This window comes from Streptopelia decaocto, assembly GCF_964273445.1.
Source record: "Streptopelia decaocto genome assembly, chromosome: 21".
In the NCBI taxonomy this organism is placed as follows: domain Eukaryota; kingdom Metazoa; phylum Chordata; class Aves; order Columbiformes; family Columbidae; genus Streptopelia; species Streptopelia decaocto.
In genome coordinates this window covers 7,206,881-7,222,454 of record NC_138676.1, presented here as the reverse complement: position 1 = coordinate 7,222,454, position 15,574 = coordinate 7,206,881, and the positions used below count along the sequence as shown (strand labels likewise).

Below are 15,574 nucleotides of genomic sequence, written 5' to 3'. Positions count from 1 at the left end.
ATTCTCTTTCCTGCCCTTCTTGAAGATGGGTTTGACATCTTCCTTTCCCAAGGACCTCAGAACTTCTCTGATTCTGCTGTTCCATTGAGACCACAATCCAGAATCACGGGTAACCACTTGTAGTGAGCCTATCCCAGCAGCTGAGATGAATTTGACTAAACCACTGAGGTTTGTTCCTGCAGTCACACAGAAAAATGCCAGCGTTCCGTCAAGCATCCATGTCTGAAATGGACTCTGGAACTCCTTCTTCACCCAGGGGTGTTAAGAGACAGAATCTTTCCAATTTGCACATAGAGGTCGTGGTCTCAGTTTCTCCTTGGACTCCTGTTGCCACTCCAAAGTGATGAGAGGCACCTCAGCCCTGTGGTGTGTCACCCTGCTCTGCACTCATCTGAGATGTTTCACGTCATGAGGAATGGACATGGGGATCACAGTTCAAGGAAGCACAACCCAGTGGATGGTTTCCCATGGGCTGTTACTCCCAACGTGAAGTGACCTTGAGACATTGTCTGTCCCACAGGCCTTCATGGAACCCCCAAAAAGAGCTGATGTTATTTGCACTCACTGGGTTCATCTCACCTCACATCCATCATGTGCGTGCTCACATCTCATCTGTACAATGCAAACATGGATTGCTGACCTTCTCATTCAGTGTCCCTCCATGGAGGGAAGAACAACCTCTGTGAGCTGGGGAGAGAGGCCAGTGCTGGAAATGGTGGTTGTGAGGACCAGTTCATGACGATGTCCTGGGGCTCCTTCCATGGGGTGTCCAGTGCACAGGGGCACAGCCCAGCCCCTGCTCTGCTGGTCCTGCAGGTCTCTGGCAGGAGCCTGGTTGTGAGAGGACACTGCGGTGTGCCAGCCCTGCACACACACACTGTGCAGCTGTACACTGGTGTTTCATCTGTGGGTGACTTTTGTAGGAATAAGCTTGAGAGAAACATTGCAAGAAGATATAAACCATCATGCACTCCCCATAGAAGATCACTTTTCCTTGTGCAAGTACTGTTACGGAGGCCAGCTCTGTCACAGCAGTGCCCATTGCCTGTCCCTGCCTGTGCCCACAGCACTGACACACAGCAGGACGGTGACCAAGCTGCCAGAGCACTCAGGCCTTGCACCAACACAAGGGATGAGAAGGAGAGTGTGGAGTGGAACCAGAACAGCTCTGGAAGAACAAGCGCTGCTGCTCCCTGGCAGGGCTGCCAGGATGGACTCTTTTCCCTCCATACAGGAACTGTCCCTGCAGCTCTAAATAGGCCTTGCAGGAAGGATACCATGAAAATGAGTCACGACAGAGCCCTTTATTTTGTTTAAATACATGATATAACGGACAGTAGTTATACCAGAAAAGCAGCAGTGAATGGGGGATGACAACATTATCACAAAAAAACTACCATCAACAAGAAAAAATAGAGATGAAAGGCTGGATCTGTAATTAGTTACATTAAACTGTAATGTAGAAAAAGATGGGCAGTTTATTGCTTCAGAAAACACTAAGTCAAGAGTTTGCACAGGGCAGCCTTGAGCTCCTGGTTCCTCATGCTGTAGATGAGGGGGTTCACTGCGGGAGGCACCACCGAGTACAGAACAGACACCACCAGGTCCAGCCATGGGGAGGAGATGGAGGGGGGCTTCAGGTGGGCAAACAGGGCAGTGCTGAGGAACAGGGAGACCACGGCCAGGTGAGGGAGGCAGGTGGAAAAGGCTTTGTGCCGTCCCTGCTCATGAGGGGATCCTCAGCACGGCCCTCAAGATCTGCACATAGGACACCACGATGAACACAAAACAGCCAAATGCTAAAGAGACACTAACCACAATAAGCCCAAGTTCCCTGAGGTAGGAGTGTGAGCAGGAGAGCTTGAGGATCTGGGGGATTTCACAGAAGAACTGGCCCAGGGCATTGCCCTTGCACAGGGGCAGTGAAAATGTATTGGCCATGAGCAGCAGAGCAATGAGAAACCCAGTGGCCCAGGCAGCTGCTGCCATGTGGACACAAGCTCTGCTGCCCAGGAGGGTCCCGTAGTGCAGGGGTTTGCAGACGGCAACGTAGCGGTCGTAGGACATGATGGTGAGGAGACAATACTCTGCTGTGATCAAGAAGAGAAACCAAAAGAGCTGGGCACCACATCCCAAGTATGAGATGGCCATGGAATCCCAGAGGGAATTGGCCATGGACTTAGGGACAATGGTGGAGATGGAGCCCAGGTCGAGGAGGGCGAGGTTGAGCAGGAAGAAGTACATGGGGGTGTGCAGGTGCTGGTCCCAGGCTATGGTGGTGATGATGAGGCCGTTGCCCAGGAGGGCAGCCAGGTAGATGCCCAGGAAGAGCCAGAAGTGCAAGAGCTGCAGCTCCCGTGTGTCTGTGAACGGCAGGAGGAGGAACTGGGTGATGGAGCTGCTGTTGGACATTTGCTTTTCCTGAGCATGGGGTGCTGTCATGAGAAAAAAAATAAAGACAGTGAGAATCCAGGGCAGAGCTCTCTGACAAAAATCAAACCAACTCCCATAGACCCTCCCCTGTCACACACAGACACTCTTGTGTTTTTCTAGGAGAACCTTTTTCAGCACTGTGGCTGCAGCCCTGCTTGGGCTGGAAAATGTGCAACCAAGAGCAGGGCCTGTGCCCATGGGCCGTCGATAAGTCAGCCCAGCTCTGCAGAAGTGGGGACACAGGAACGGTGGGGACTGTCCTGGTTCTGCTGACACAGAAGGGCTGCCAGCACTTGCTTTCCCAGTGATAGGGAACAGAGATGGTGACGGCAGTTTAGGAGTTCCAGTTTTTTTTACATCTGCCTTCATATTCACTGCGGAGTGTTGTTGGGTGTCAGAAAACCTCAGCATTTCTGCTGCACTCAGGGAGAACAGAGCGAGTCCTGTGACACCAGAGGGTGCCTGTGGGTCAGTGCAGAGTGAGGGCAGCTGCTCTGTCCCTCTGTCTTGCTCCAGCTGCCCTGGGCTGGCACCTTTCTGAGATGGGGGCTGATCACACCCCCATGTTACCCTGAAAAGCCACCAGGCACTGCTGAGAGCAGAGGGATCCACCTTAGACCATGACAGGTCTCACCCTTCCCTAAGGTCTCAGCACCTCACGTTCAGCCCAGGACACACTCAGCTCATTCCCCAGCCCCACAGACTGCATTGCCCACAGCCCACAGGTCAGAGCAAAGCTGGGACACGTGTGCCCATGGACACACCTGCAGGAAAGGACCCACAAGATCAGGCTGTGACTCTGCAGCTGAACCTGCCATCCCCAGAGAGCCTGACAGCAAGAACAAGATCCCAACAGCAGTGACCCAGAGCAGGGGAGCAAGAAGGACAATGCGGTGAGGGTGGGTGTGAGAGAGGCCAGGGCAGAGGCAGCCGGGCACTCAGACAGCGTCACCCTTCCCCAGCTGTGCAGCCACCTCCCAGACACCAACACTGCCGGGCAGCTGCTCTCAGCCCCTGTGCTCTGCAGAGGAACTGGAGCTCTGGCTGCACAGGAGCTGCTTCATGCCCTGGAGCCCCCGGCCCTGAAGGCAGAGGCTTTGCTGGGTGGGACAGGAGGCCAGGGGGCTGCTCACAGGAGGGATCTGCACTGCAGGGGTCACAGGGACTTTTCTCTCTTCTTCCTCCCATAACCATTCCGGGTTCGGTTTCCTCTCCTTTCTGATCATTTCCCTGCTGCCTGGAGATTCTCCCCTGGGAGGTGTTTCCCTGTCCATGTCTGTTCCCTGTCAGTGCTCACAGACCATCCCACCCTCTGTGCCCTCCCCCTGGCCCTACAGATCCTGCCTGTTCACAGGGCACTGCCTGGGGGCATCTTCCTGTCTGCAGGCTGGAAAACAGGACAGGTCAGACTAAGGCTGACGGGTCCAGCCAAGGTGATGCAGGTGCTGTGCACAGGCAGAGGGGTGGGGAAGGGATGTCATGAGCCTGCTGGCAGATGTACTGATCACTCGGAGTTGCAGTTCAGGAGTCTCAGTGACTTGTTTAAGCATGAGAGCTCATTTTCATTTTATCCTTTCCTGCACCCCCTAGCCCTTGGGAGACGAAACTGAAAAGACAGGCTCAGGAAAACTCCTTATCTGTCTGGTAATCCTTGCATTGATCTTCTCCTGGAGGCATCCCCTTGGAAAAATCCTGGGGGTGATCTGGAGCTGTGAGCAGCCCTGACCCACACAGCACCCTCCACAGCAGAAGTACCTTTCCTGCACATTAGGGTTTGCTCCTTCCCCCCACAGCTTCTCCCCTCAGTGTTGTTGGGCTCTCCTGGGCAGGCTGAGCACTGACCCTGGAAGGCGGCAGAGTCCCTGCCCGGCACAGCCCTCGGGTGCAGGGACCCTGCTCTGCAGGACAGCCCTGGGCACCCCTGCCTGCACATTGACATTTCCACCCCACAGCCACCCTGGGGAGAACGCAGCATTCACGTCTTGTCACTGACAGTGCAGAAGGCAAGCCCTGCTCTGCAGCACATCCTCCCCTCTGATCAGAGAATCTCTGAGAGCTGTACTTACATCTCTCGCAAGCTCTGCAATGGGACAGCTTTCTGAGATCCTACCACGACTTGCAGATGCAATGTCCTGCAGGCACAGGCTTCATATCTAAGAGTATTTAATTTCCAGTGACCTCTCAGCATCCTCCCAGCCCAGACTGCGTTTCCCTCTCTGTGCCTGTCTCCTGTGCCCTCGGTGCTGCAGGCAGAGCCCTCAGACCTGCTGCGTGTGCAGAGGAGCTGCTCCTGGGCAGAGCTGTCTCTCTGCAGCGCTGCCGCTGCCATGAGCTCCCTGTGTCCCGGGAGCCCAGCCTAGCTCAGCAGCACAGGAGCAGCCCATGATGTCCCTTTCTCTGTCCCCTCGGGCTCCTCCAGGTGTCTCTGGGGCTCCAGGGGAACAGCCTTTGAGACAGCCTCAAGTAATCATAATGTTAGTTGTGTCTGCTCTGCAGAGATACTTCTTGCCAGCATTGTATTCTTGCTAGTAAATAATAAATTGGTATGAGAATATTCCAGGTGTGGTCTCCCCAGGGCAGAGCAGAGGGGCAGGAGAACCTCTCTGACCTACTGACCACCCCCTTCTAACCCACCCCAGGTACCATTGGCCTTCCTGGCCACAAGGGCCCAGTGCTGGCTCATGGTCACCTTGCTGTCCCCAGGACCCCCAGGTCCCTTTCCCCTACACTGCTCTCTAACAGCTCATTCCCCAACTTACACTGGAACCTGCATTTGTTCCTGCCCATATCAAGAATCCGCACTTGTCCTTGTTCTATTTCATTACATTTTCCCCGCCCAACTCTCCAGCCTGTCCAGGTCTCTGATGGCAGCACAGCTTCCAGTGTCAGCCACTCCTCCCAGCTTGGTGTCATCAGCAAACTTGCTGACAGTCACTCTATTTCCTCATCCAAGTCACTGATGAATTTATTGAATAGTACTGGCCCCAGCACTGCCCCTGAGGCACTGCACTTGATTCAGGCCTCAACTGGACTCTGCCCATTGACCACGACTCTCTGGCTTCTTCCCTTCACCAGTTCGCAGTCACCTCACTCCCCGCTCATCCAGCCCGCACTCCCTCAGTTTAGCTGTGAGGATGCTGTGGGAGACTGTGTCAAAGGCTTTACTGAAGTCAAGGTAGACCACATCCACTGTTTTGTCATCATGTATTCACCTCGTTATGTCTTCATAACAGTCAATGAGGTTAGTCAAGCACGACTTCCCCTTGGTGAAGCCATGTTGACTGCCCCTAATGACCCTCTTATCCCTGATATGCCTTGAGACGGCACCAAGGAGAAGTCATTCCACCAGTTTCCCAGGGATGGAGGTGAGGCTGACCAGTCTAGAGTTCCCCGGGTCCTCCTTGCCCTTTTTGAAGACTGCAGTGACATTTGCTTTCCTCCAGTCCTCAGGCACCTCTCCCATTTCCCAAGACTTGGCAAAGATGATGGAGAGCGGCCCAGCAATGACCTCAGCCAGCTCCCTCAGCACCCGCAGGTGCATCCCATCCAGACCCATGGATTTATGGATTTACCTTCAAGCAGCCTTGCCCACGGGATGTCCCCCAGCAATTGCCTGAAGAGGCCCAAGTTTGCCCTGCTGAAATCCAGGGTTGCAATTCTGCTTGCTATCCTGCTCCTGCCACACGAGATACTGAACTCCACCATCTCCTGGTCGCTGCAGCCAAGGCAGCCCTCAACCTTTACCGCCTCAACCAGCCCCTCCTTGTTAGTGAGGATGAGGTCCAGCAGCTCCTCTCCTGGTCGGCTCCTCCACCCTTTGCATCAGGAAGTTCCCATGGATGCACTTGCTGAACCTCCTGGACTGTGTCTGGCTGAGTCGTCCTTCCAGAAACATCAGGGCAGTTCAGACCCCACGACAAGCAGGGCCTGTGACTGAGGCCGCTCTCAGCTGCTGGAGAGGCCTCGGCAACGTCCTCACCCTGAGCTGGTGGGTTGTGATGGACCCCACAGCAGTATCACCCTAATGCTGCCAGTACTCCATGTAACCCTCCCACTAACCCTTCCAGTGCTCCCAGTAACCCCCACTAACCCCTCCACTGCTGCCAGTAACCCTCCCACTGATCCTCCCAGTGCTCCCAGTAACCCTCTCACTGATCCTTCCAGTGCTCCCAGTAACCCTCCCACTGACCCCTCCAGTACTCCCAGTAACCCTCCCACTCACCCCTCCAGTGCCCCCAGTAACCCCCACTAACCCCTCCAGTGCTCCCAGTAACCCTCCCACTGACCCCTCCAGTGCTTCCAGTAACCCTCCCATTAACCCCTCCAGTGCTCCCAGTAGCCCCCAACTAACCTTTCCAGTGCTCCCAGCAGCCCCCATTGTTCCCAGTAATCCTCCAAGAACTCCCAGTTAACCCCAAGTTCTCCCACTAACTGTCCTTGTGCTCCCAGCAGGCCCCCACAGTGCTCCCAGTAACCATGTTGTGTTCCCATTAACCCCCACTAATCGTTCTACTATTTCCAGTAATCCTCCCAGTAAACCTCCCAGTGCTCTCAGTAAACCTCCCAGTGCTCCCAGCAACCCCCCAGTGCTCGCAGTGAGCCCCAGCAACCCCCTCATTGCTCCCAGTAATCACCCGCTAGCCCTCCCAGTGATCCCAGTAACCACCTAGTGCTGTAATGTGAGCCCTCAGCAAACCCCACTGTTCCCAGTAACCCCTCCCAGTGCTCCCAGTAACCCCACACTAACCCCTCCAGTGCTCCCAGCAACCCCTATTGTTCCCAGTAATCCTCCAAAAATTCCCAATAAACCCTCAGTGCTCCCAATAACCCTCCCAGTGCTCCCAGCAACCACCTAGTGCTCCCAGTAAACCCCCACCAACTGGAATGTTCCCAGTAACACCCACATTGTTCCCAATAACCCCACACTAATCCTTCTAATGTTCCCAGTTACACTCCCAACAACCCTCCCAGTAAAGCCCCAGCAACCCCCAATGTTCCCAGTAATCCTGCAAGAACTCCCAGGAAACGCCCAGTGCTCCCAGTAACCCTCCCAGTGTTCCCAGAAATCCCCCACTAATAAACCTACTGTTCCCAGTAACCTTCCCAGTGCTCCCAGTAACCACCTAGTGCTCCCAGGAAATCCCCAGCAACCCCCAGTGTTTCCACACACCTCCCCAGAGCACCCAGTGGCCCCCACTAACCCCTCCAGTGCTCACAGCAACCCCCATTGTTCCCAGTAATCTTACAGGGACTCCCAGTAAACCCCCAGTGTTCCCAGTAGCCCTCCCAGTGCTCCCAGTAACCACCTAGTACTCCCAGTAACACTCAGGCAACCCCACATGCTCCCAGTAACCCTCCCAGTATTCCCAGTACTCCCCCACTAATCTTTCTAGTGTATGTAGTAACCCCCACTATCCTCTCCAGTGCTCCCAATAAACCCCCAGTGCTCCCAGTAAACCTCCCAGTGCTCCCAATACTCCCCCACAAATGTCCATCTGGGGCCCTGGGCAGCATCCTCTGGGCACTGTGGGGCAGGGGCAGGGTCAGTTGTACACAGGTGGGTCAGCTCTCCACTCAGGTGGGGAGAGCTGCTGGGTGAAGCTGCCAGCCTGGCTCGCACAAGCCAGACAAGACCTTTTCTGGTTATCAGCATCGATGCATCCAGTCTTTCCTGTCACTGAATCCGAGAATCACAAAGTAGTTTGAGTTGGAAGTGACATTCACAGCCCGTCTGGTCCAACTCCCCTCGGCGATCAGGGACATCTTCAGCAGCTCAGGTTGCTCAGAGCCCCGTCCAGCCTGGCCTGGGATGTCTCCGGGATGGTTCATCCACCCCCTCTCTGGGAAGCCCGTCCCAGTGTTTTACCACCCTCAGTGTAAAAAATCTCTTCCTCATTTCATTCCTTGACTCTCCCCTCTTCTAGTTTAAACCATCACCCTTTGTCCTGTCGCAACCGGCCCTGCTCAAAAGTCTGTCCCCATTGTTCTTATCGGCCCCTTTTTGGTCCAGAAAGGCTGCAATAAGGTCTCCCAGGAGCCTCTCTTCTCCAGCTGAACACCCCAACTCTTAATCAGGCAAACTCATGACATTTTAATTTTTCAATACACTAGTGTCACAAAAGCATGAGCACTTCTTTTTATATAGCATTTTATATAGCATCTATAGTCCCCCGTAGAGCCCAAATGTCACCAGTGGTAAAAGTGCCCACAGAGCCAGTTACCAGTGGGATCCCTCAGGGACCAGCACTTGGGCCAACACTGTTGAACGTCTCTATTCTCCCCCTCTATGATGTGACACAGTGAACCTTCAGCTCCTTAGTGGATGGTGCAAAGCTGGACAGAGGCCTTGGACAACCTCACCTGGGTCACCCTGCCCTGAGCAGGACAGTGAGACAAGATGGTGTTCAAACCTGAGTTGCTCTGTGATTCCGGGAATCTTTCCCTTGGAAACGGTTTGGAAGAAGGAAGAAGTGGAGGAACAAGAAAATAAAAATACAGGCAGAGGAGGAGACCTAAAAGGTGTCAAATAAACAGAGCAGTTCCTGGGAAGAATGTTTCTCTACTCAAATTGTTAGCAGGAAATCTATAACCAGCTCCCCAAACTCCTTGTTTCACTCATTGCTCCCCTGGGATTTCCAGCACATTTCTTTACATCAGATTCTGCACTGAAGTTTGAACTGATTGTTACAGCTTCTTTGCAGGAATTGCTTCATGTTTCCTCAGAGAACTGGATGTAAACAGGCACCGGGGAATTTTTAATTAGAGGAAACAAAACCAAAAGCACAATAGAACTTAATGATAGAACTTAATGAGGGTGCACTCGATTCCCTCATCCACATAATTGATAAAGCTTAAATAGAACTGAGTCAAATACTGAGCTCTGGGGACACCACTTGTGACCGGACGCCAACTGGACTTGGCTCTGTTCACCACAATACTTTTGGTCCAGCCCTCCATCGCACATACACCCATCCAGGACATGAGCTGCAGCTTCTCCAGGAGATGCTGTGGGACACGGTGTCACAGGCTTTACTGCAGTCTAAGGACACAACACCCACAGCCTGTGTGGCGGATTCACTCCCCACGACAGACTTTCCCTCATCTGCTCAGCCGGTCACCTTGTCACAGAAGGAGATCAGGCTGCTCAAGCAGGACCTGCCTTTCATCCAGCCATGCTGATTGGGCCTGATTGCTCGTCTCGTGTGTGTGACCTCACAGTGCTTTCCCAGCCATGTTCCTGCTGTTGGCCAATCCCCTGCAGAGGCAGAAGTGACCTCACAGTCCCCTCCACACCCATTGGTTCCTACTGGACTATGAGTTCCTGAGACACAAGTGACCACATGACATCGTACCCACCATCCCCCTCCTTGTGGTCCAGTGTGTGAGCAGATCAAACTAAGCTGCTTTCATCAAATGTCTCCAATAGATTTCCTATGAAGGGTTTGAGTGGAGAAACGTTTCTCAGAGGAGCTGCTGTATTTACTCTGGGGCATTTTATATCTCTGCTTCTGCCTCTGCATTTTTTTTCTTCTTCTTTTGTCTTAAAAGAGGTCTTCAAAGAAAATAATCATGCAATCCTACAATAACGCAGGTTGGAAGAGACCCCTGAACACCTTTATGGCACCCCAAAGAATAGCTGATGGATTTGTGCTCACTTGGGTTCATCTCACCACATGCACACAGTGGACATGCACATGATGTGTGTGTTTACATCTCATCAGGACAATGAAAACATGGACTTTTGACCTAGTGTTTCATAGAATCATAGAATGTCCTAGGTTGGTAAGACCCACCAGGATCATGGAGTCCAACTCCTGTCCCTGCACAGGACACCCCACAGGTCACCCCGTGTGTCTGAGGACGTTGTCCAGTCTCTTCTTGATCACTGTCAGGTTGGGGACGTGACACCTCCCTGGGGAGCCTGTTCAGTGCCCAGCACCTCTGGGGGAAGAATCTTTTCCTCATGTCCCACTGACCCTCCCCATAGAATAATTGAACCATATAATAACTCAGGTTTGAAGAGAGCCCTGAACATCATCTTGTCTCCCTCTCCTGCTCAAGGCAGGGTGTACCAGGTGAGGTTGTTCTAGGCCTCTGCCCAGCTTTGCATCATCCACAAAGGACCTGAAAATGTGCTCCATGACATAATGAAGAGGCAGAATAAAGCCGTTGGACAGTGTTGGCCCAAGTACTCATCACTGAGGGATGCCGCTTGTGACTGGCTAAACACAGGACCTTGTACCACTGATGATGTTTGGGTTTGGTCAAGCTGCCAACTCCCCACTCATCACAACATCCACATCTGCATCCCAGATCTCACCAATCTGCTCTAAGGCACCACAGGAGACCATGTCTGGGGCCTTGCAAAACTCCATGTACTCAACATGCCTTTCTTTCTCCTGTCCATTTGGGTTCAGCAATTCCTTCCTTGTCCTTCAACCGCCTGGAGATGCCTGCAGGAGAATGTGGCCCGTCACCCTCCCTGGGACAGACGTAGGCTGAGCATCCTGTCATTCTCCCAGTTCTCCTTCCTGCCATTCCTGAAGATGGGTTTGACGTCTGCCTTTCTGAGGGAGCTCTGAACCTCTCTGATCACTCTGGCACTTCTGAGACCACAATCCACAATTTCCCACAGGGAAAGAGGGGCAGGTGTAGGGCTGTGTAGAACAGCCTGTGATGGGGATGACAAAGGAGAGGTAGCAAATAGGGATACTTGCAATGAGCCTGTCCAAGGGAGCTGAGATGAATCTCACTGTGCCACTGGGGTTTGTCTTTGGAGTCACACACAGAAATATCAGGGTTCTGTCAGGTGTCCACATCTGAGCTGGCCTTGTGGACTCTTAAAACACAGTGAGATATTCAGGGACAGACAGTTTCCCTTATACACACAGATGCAGGAGTCACAGTGCCTCTCTGGCCTCCTGTTCCTATTCCCAAAGGTTGGGAGTATTATAATGAGCGTAAAAGGAGCAAAGCTCAGCTAAAGGACACTTTATGTCACAGTCTTGAGACAGGTGTTAAAACAAGACTCAGCTAATTTTGCAGGCTCCAGAGAGTCTGCGCTGCAAGGACAGTATTCATTGCAGGTTCTGATTAGGTGTATTAAACGTCATTTTCATCTTTGTTATAGCAGCAGACTGACAAAAACTGAGAGGATTTACATATTTTAGGTTAGTAATTGTAGGATGGTGTTTTTGCTGACTCAGGTTCATGTCACCTCACATACTTGATATGCATGCTCACATCTCATCTGTACAAAGCAAACATGAACCTCTCACCTACTCATTCAGTGTAACTCCATGGAGGGACAAAGAACTCTGAGCTGGGGTGAGAGGCCAGTGCTGGAAATGGTGGTTGTGAGGGGCCAGTCCATGGAGACTGACCTGGGGCTCCTTCCATGGGGTGTCCAGTGCACAGGGGCACAGCCCAGGGCCTGCTCTGCTGGTCCTGCAGGTCTCTGGCAGGAGCCTGGCTGTGAGAGGGCACTGCTGTGTGCCAGCCCTGCACACACACACTGTTCAGCTGCACACTGATGTTTCATCTGTGGCCAGTTCTGTAGGAATAAGCTTGAGAGAAACTTTGCAAGAAGATATAAACCATCATGCACTGCCCATAGGAGATCACCTTTCTATCTGGAGAGGCTGTTCTGAGGCCAGCTCTGTCACAGCAGTGCCCATTGCCTGTCCCTGCCTGCGCCCACAGCACTGACACACAGCAGGACGGTGACCAAGCTGCCGGAGCACTCAGGCTTTGCACCAACACCAGGGATGAGAAGGAGAGTGTGGAGTGGAACCAGAACAGCTCTGGAAGAACAAGCGCTGCTGCTCCCTGGCAGGGCTGCCAGGATGGACTCTTATCCCTTCCACCCATCGCAGGAACCATCCCTGCAGCTCTTAAAAGGCCTTGCAGGAAGGATGTAGTGAAAAACAAGTCACTAAAGAGCCCTTTATTTTGTTTAGAGACAAGGAGAGCACAGCTCCCCATTTAAAAAAACAGTGGCTATAAAAGAAAAGCAGAGAGAGAATTAGGAAAGCGGACAAAAACATTATCACAATAAAAACCCTACTAACAACAACAGACAATCCAGATGACAAGCTGGGTCTGTAGTTACATTGAAACAACTATGCAGAAGCAGATGAGCAGTTTATTGATTCAGAAAACCATCCAGTCATCAGTTTCCACAAGGCATCCTTGAGCTCCTGGTTCCTCATGCTGTAGATGATGGGGTTCACTGCTGGAGGCACCACTGAGTACAGAACTGACACCACCAGGTCCAGGGAAGGGGAGGAGATGGAGGGGGGCTTCAGGTGGGCAAACGTGCCAGTGCTGACAAACAGGGAGACCACGGCCAGGTGAGGGAGGCAGGTGGAAAAGGCTTTGTGCCGTCCCTGCTCAGAGGGGATCCTCAGCACGGCCCTCAAGATCTGCACATAGGACACCACAATGAACACAAAACACATAAAAGCTAAACAGGCACTGACTGCAAGAAGCCCAAGTTCCCTGAGGTAGGAGTATGAGCAGGAGAGCTTGAGGATCTGGGGGATTTCACAGAAGAACTGGCCCAGGGCATTGCCCTTGCACAGGGGCAGTGAAAATGTATTGGCCGTGTGCAGCAGAGCACTGAGAAACCCAGTGGCCCAGGCAGCTGCTGCCATGTGGACACAAGCTCTGCTGCCCAGGAGGGTCCCGTAGTGCAGGGGTTTGCAGATGGCAACGTAGCGGTCGTACGACATGATGGTGAGGAGATAAAACTCTGCTGAAATGAAAAACAAAGACAGAAAGACCTGTGCAGCACAACCTGAATAGGAAATGGCTCTGGTGTCCCAGAGGGAATTTTCCATGGACTTAGGGACAGTGGTGGAGATGGAGCCCAGGTCGAGGAGGGCGAGGTTGAGCAGGAAGAAGTACATGGGGGTGTGCAGGTGCTGGTCCCAGGCTATGGTGGTGATGATGAGGCTGTTGCCCAGGAGGGCAGCCAGGTAGATGCCCAGGAAGAGCCAGAAGTGCAAGAGCTGCAGCTCCCGTGTGTCTGTGAACGGCAGGAGGAGGAAATGGGTGATGGAGCTGCTGTTGGACATTGGCTGCCTGTGGGCATGAGGACCTGTGCAAGGAGGAAAGAGAGTTACATGTTAGGGGTGACTTCTCTGAGGAAAATAAACGTGCTGTTTCTCATGGAAATCCCCCTGCCTGATGGAGGGATGTTTCCGCTCATTCTCTCTTTCTACTAAGTTTGAATAACAGTTCATCACAGCTTAAAATGCAGCTTGGGCATCTGGTTTCCATGAACACACCTCTGGGTCAAGACCCCCTGAGTTGGTGTCAGAACAAAATCTGACCCACACTCCCACCCCAACCCCAGAGAGCAAGAGCACCAGGGACAGGTGGAGAAACAGGGAAGAACACTGCAGTGCTACCAGAAAATAAAGCAAGGACAGAAAGGCAGATGGGCATGCTGTGGAACCTTCTCCTCACCCGGCTGTGCTGCTGCCACTCACATAATGACACTGGAGAGCAAGTACTTTTAGCACCTTATTTGAGTACCACGTTGCAGGAACCCTTCACCTGGAGGTCCAGCTGCTGAGGTGGAGACTCGTGACCTGGACCCCATGGCTTTGGGGCAGAGGGTCTGCTGGGGAGGAGAGGAGACCAGGGGTTGCACTGGGAAATGTGTCTGCACTGCAGGGGATTGCAGGGGAGTTCCTAAATCCTCTCCCTGGCATATCTGGTAGGAGCTCCTTCTCCCTGCCCATGTCTGTGCTGCCTGCAGGTGTGTGTTTGTCCCTGGGTCTGCTCCCTGTCAGTGTTACAGACCCCGTCCCACCCGCTGTGTGCTCAGCTCTGTCCTGCTCACACCTCCTGGCACTGCCCAGGGGCAGCTCTGTCTGCAGGCTGGAAAACAGGACAGGTCAGACTAAGGCTGACGGGTCCAGCCAAGGTGATGCAGGTGCTGTGCACAGGCAGAGGGGTGGGGAAGGGATGTCATGAGCCTTCTGGCAGATGTACTGACCACTCAGAGTAGCAGTTCAGGAGTCTCAGTGACTTGTTTCAGCATGACAGCTCATTTTCATTTTATCCTTTCCTGCACCCCCCACCCCTTGGGAGAGGAATCTGAAAAGACAGGCTCAAGAAAGCTCCTTATCTGTCTGCTAATCCTTGCATTGATCTCCTCCTTGAGGCATCCACTTGGAAAAATCCAGGGGTGATCTGGATCTGTGAGCAGCCCTGACCCACACAGCACCCTCTCCACAGCAGAAGCACTTTTCCTGCCCAATAGGGTTTGCTCCTTCCACCCACATCTTCTTTCTTCAGTGTTGTTGGGCTCTCCCAGGCAGGCTGAGCGCTGACCCTGGCAGGCGGCAGAGTCCCTGCCCGGCACAGCCCTGGGGTGCAGGGACCCTGCTCTGCAGGACAGCCCTGGGCACCCCTGGGTGCTCACCCGGCTTCACAGCTGTTCAACATGGCCTGACAAGAGCCCCGTCCTTACAGATCCCACCAGCTGTGCCTGTGCCAATTTCAGGAGATGCCTCCAGGAGCTACAGCTGCACTGCCCTGCACCAGAGACTTACCATGGCAAGGGCTGCAAAGGTTTCTCCTCCACTGAGCTCCCAGTCATCCTCCCGTCCTGACCACCTTTAATCTCTCTCTGCCTTGCTCGTCTGCTGAGATCCCCAGGCAGAGCCCTCAGCCCTGCTGCGTGTGCAGAGGAGCTGCTCCTGGGCAGAGCTGTCTCTCTGCAGCGCTGCCGCTGCCATGAGCTCCCTGTGTCCCAGGAGCCCAGCCCAGCTCAGCAGCACAGGAGCTGCCCAAGGCGCTTTAATGACCCCTCTGGTGGGTTTGGGGCTGAGTCCATGGACCTCAGACCCTGGAGGAAGGTGATGAAACCTCCCAAGAAGTCAAAGTCAGAATCAAACTCCAAAGTTTCTTGTAATGTTAATGGGTCCCACTGAAGGACACTACTGAGCAACTGTCCCCAGGGCCAGTTAGAGCAGAAAACTGGAGGCAGTGATGACAGGTCAGGAAAAGCAAAGTAAAGGTCTCTCTAATGCTGAGTAAACCTGGATGTGTTTCATTAATCAAAGGGCAAAGCCCTGACCCCCAGCCCTGGGAAGGCAGATCCTGTCCCTCCCACGTTGCCCAGGGC

General features: G+C 53.3%; 1 protein-coding gene and 1 pseudogene across 2 annotated transcripts; both read right to left on the bottom strand.

The window, feature by feature from the left end:
- Positions 1 to 1,496: 1,496 nt before the first annotated feature.
- LOC309448737 (olfactory receptor 14J1-like) lies at positions 1,497 to 2,412 on the bottom strand (annotated as a pseudogene). Its single transcript has one exon. The product of its transcript is annotated as an olfactory receptor 14J1-like (transcript).
- Positions 2,413 to 12,554: 10,142 nt separating this feature from the next.
- On the bottom strand, positions 12,555 to 13,511 carry LOC309448736 (olfactory receptor 14A16-like; the record flags this gene model as incomplete). Its single annotated transcript, XM_082070458.1, has 1 exon — positions 12,555 to 13,511. One exon carries the CDS (start codon positions 13,509 to 13,511, stop codon positions 12,555 to 12,557), a length of 957 nt encoding a protein of 318 aa, XP_081926584.1.
- Between the last annotated feature and the right edge of the window lie 2,063 nt (positions 13,512 to 15,574).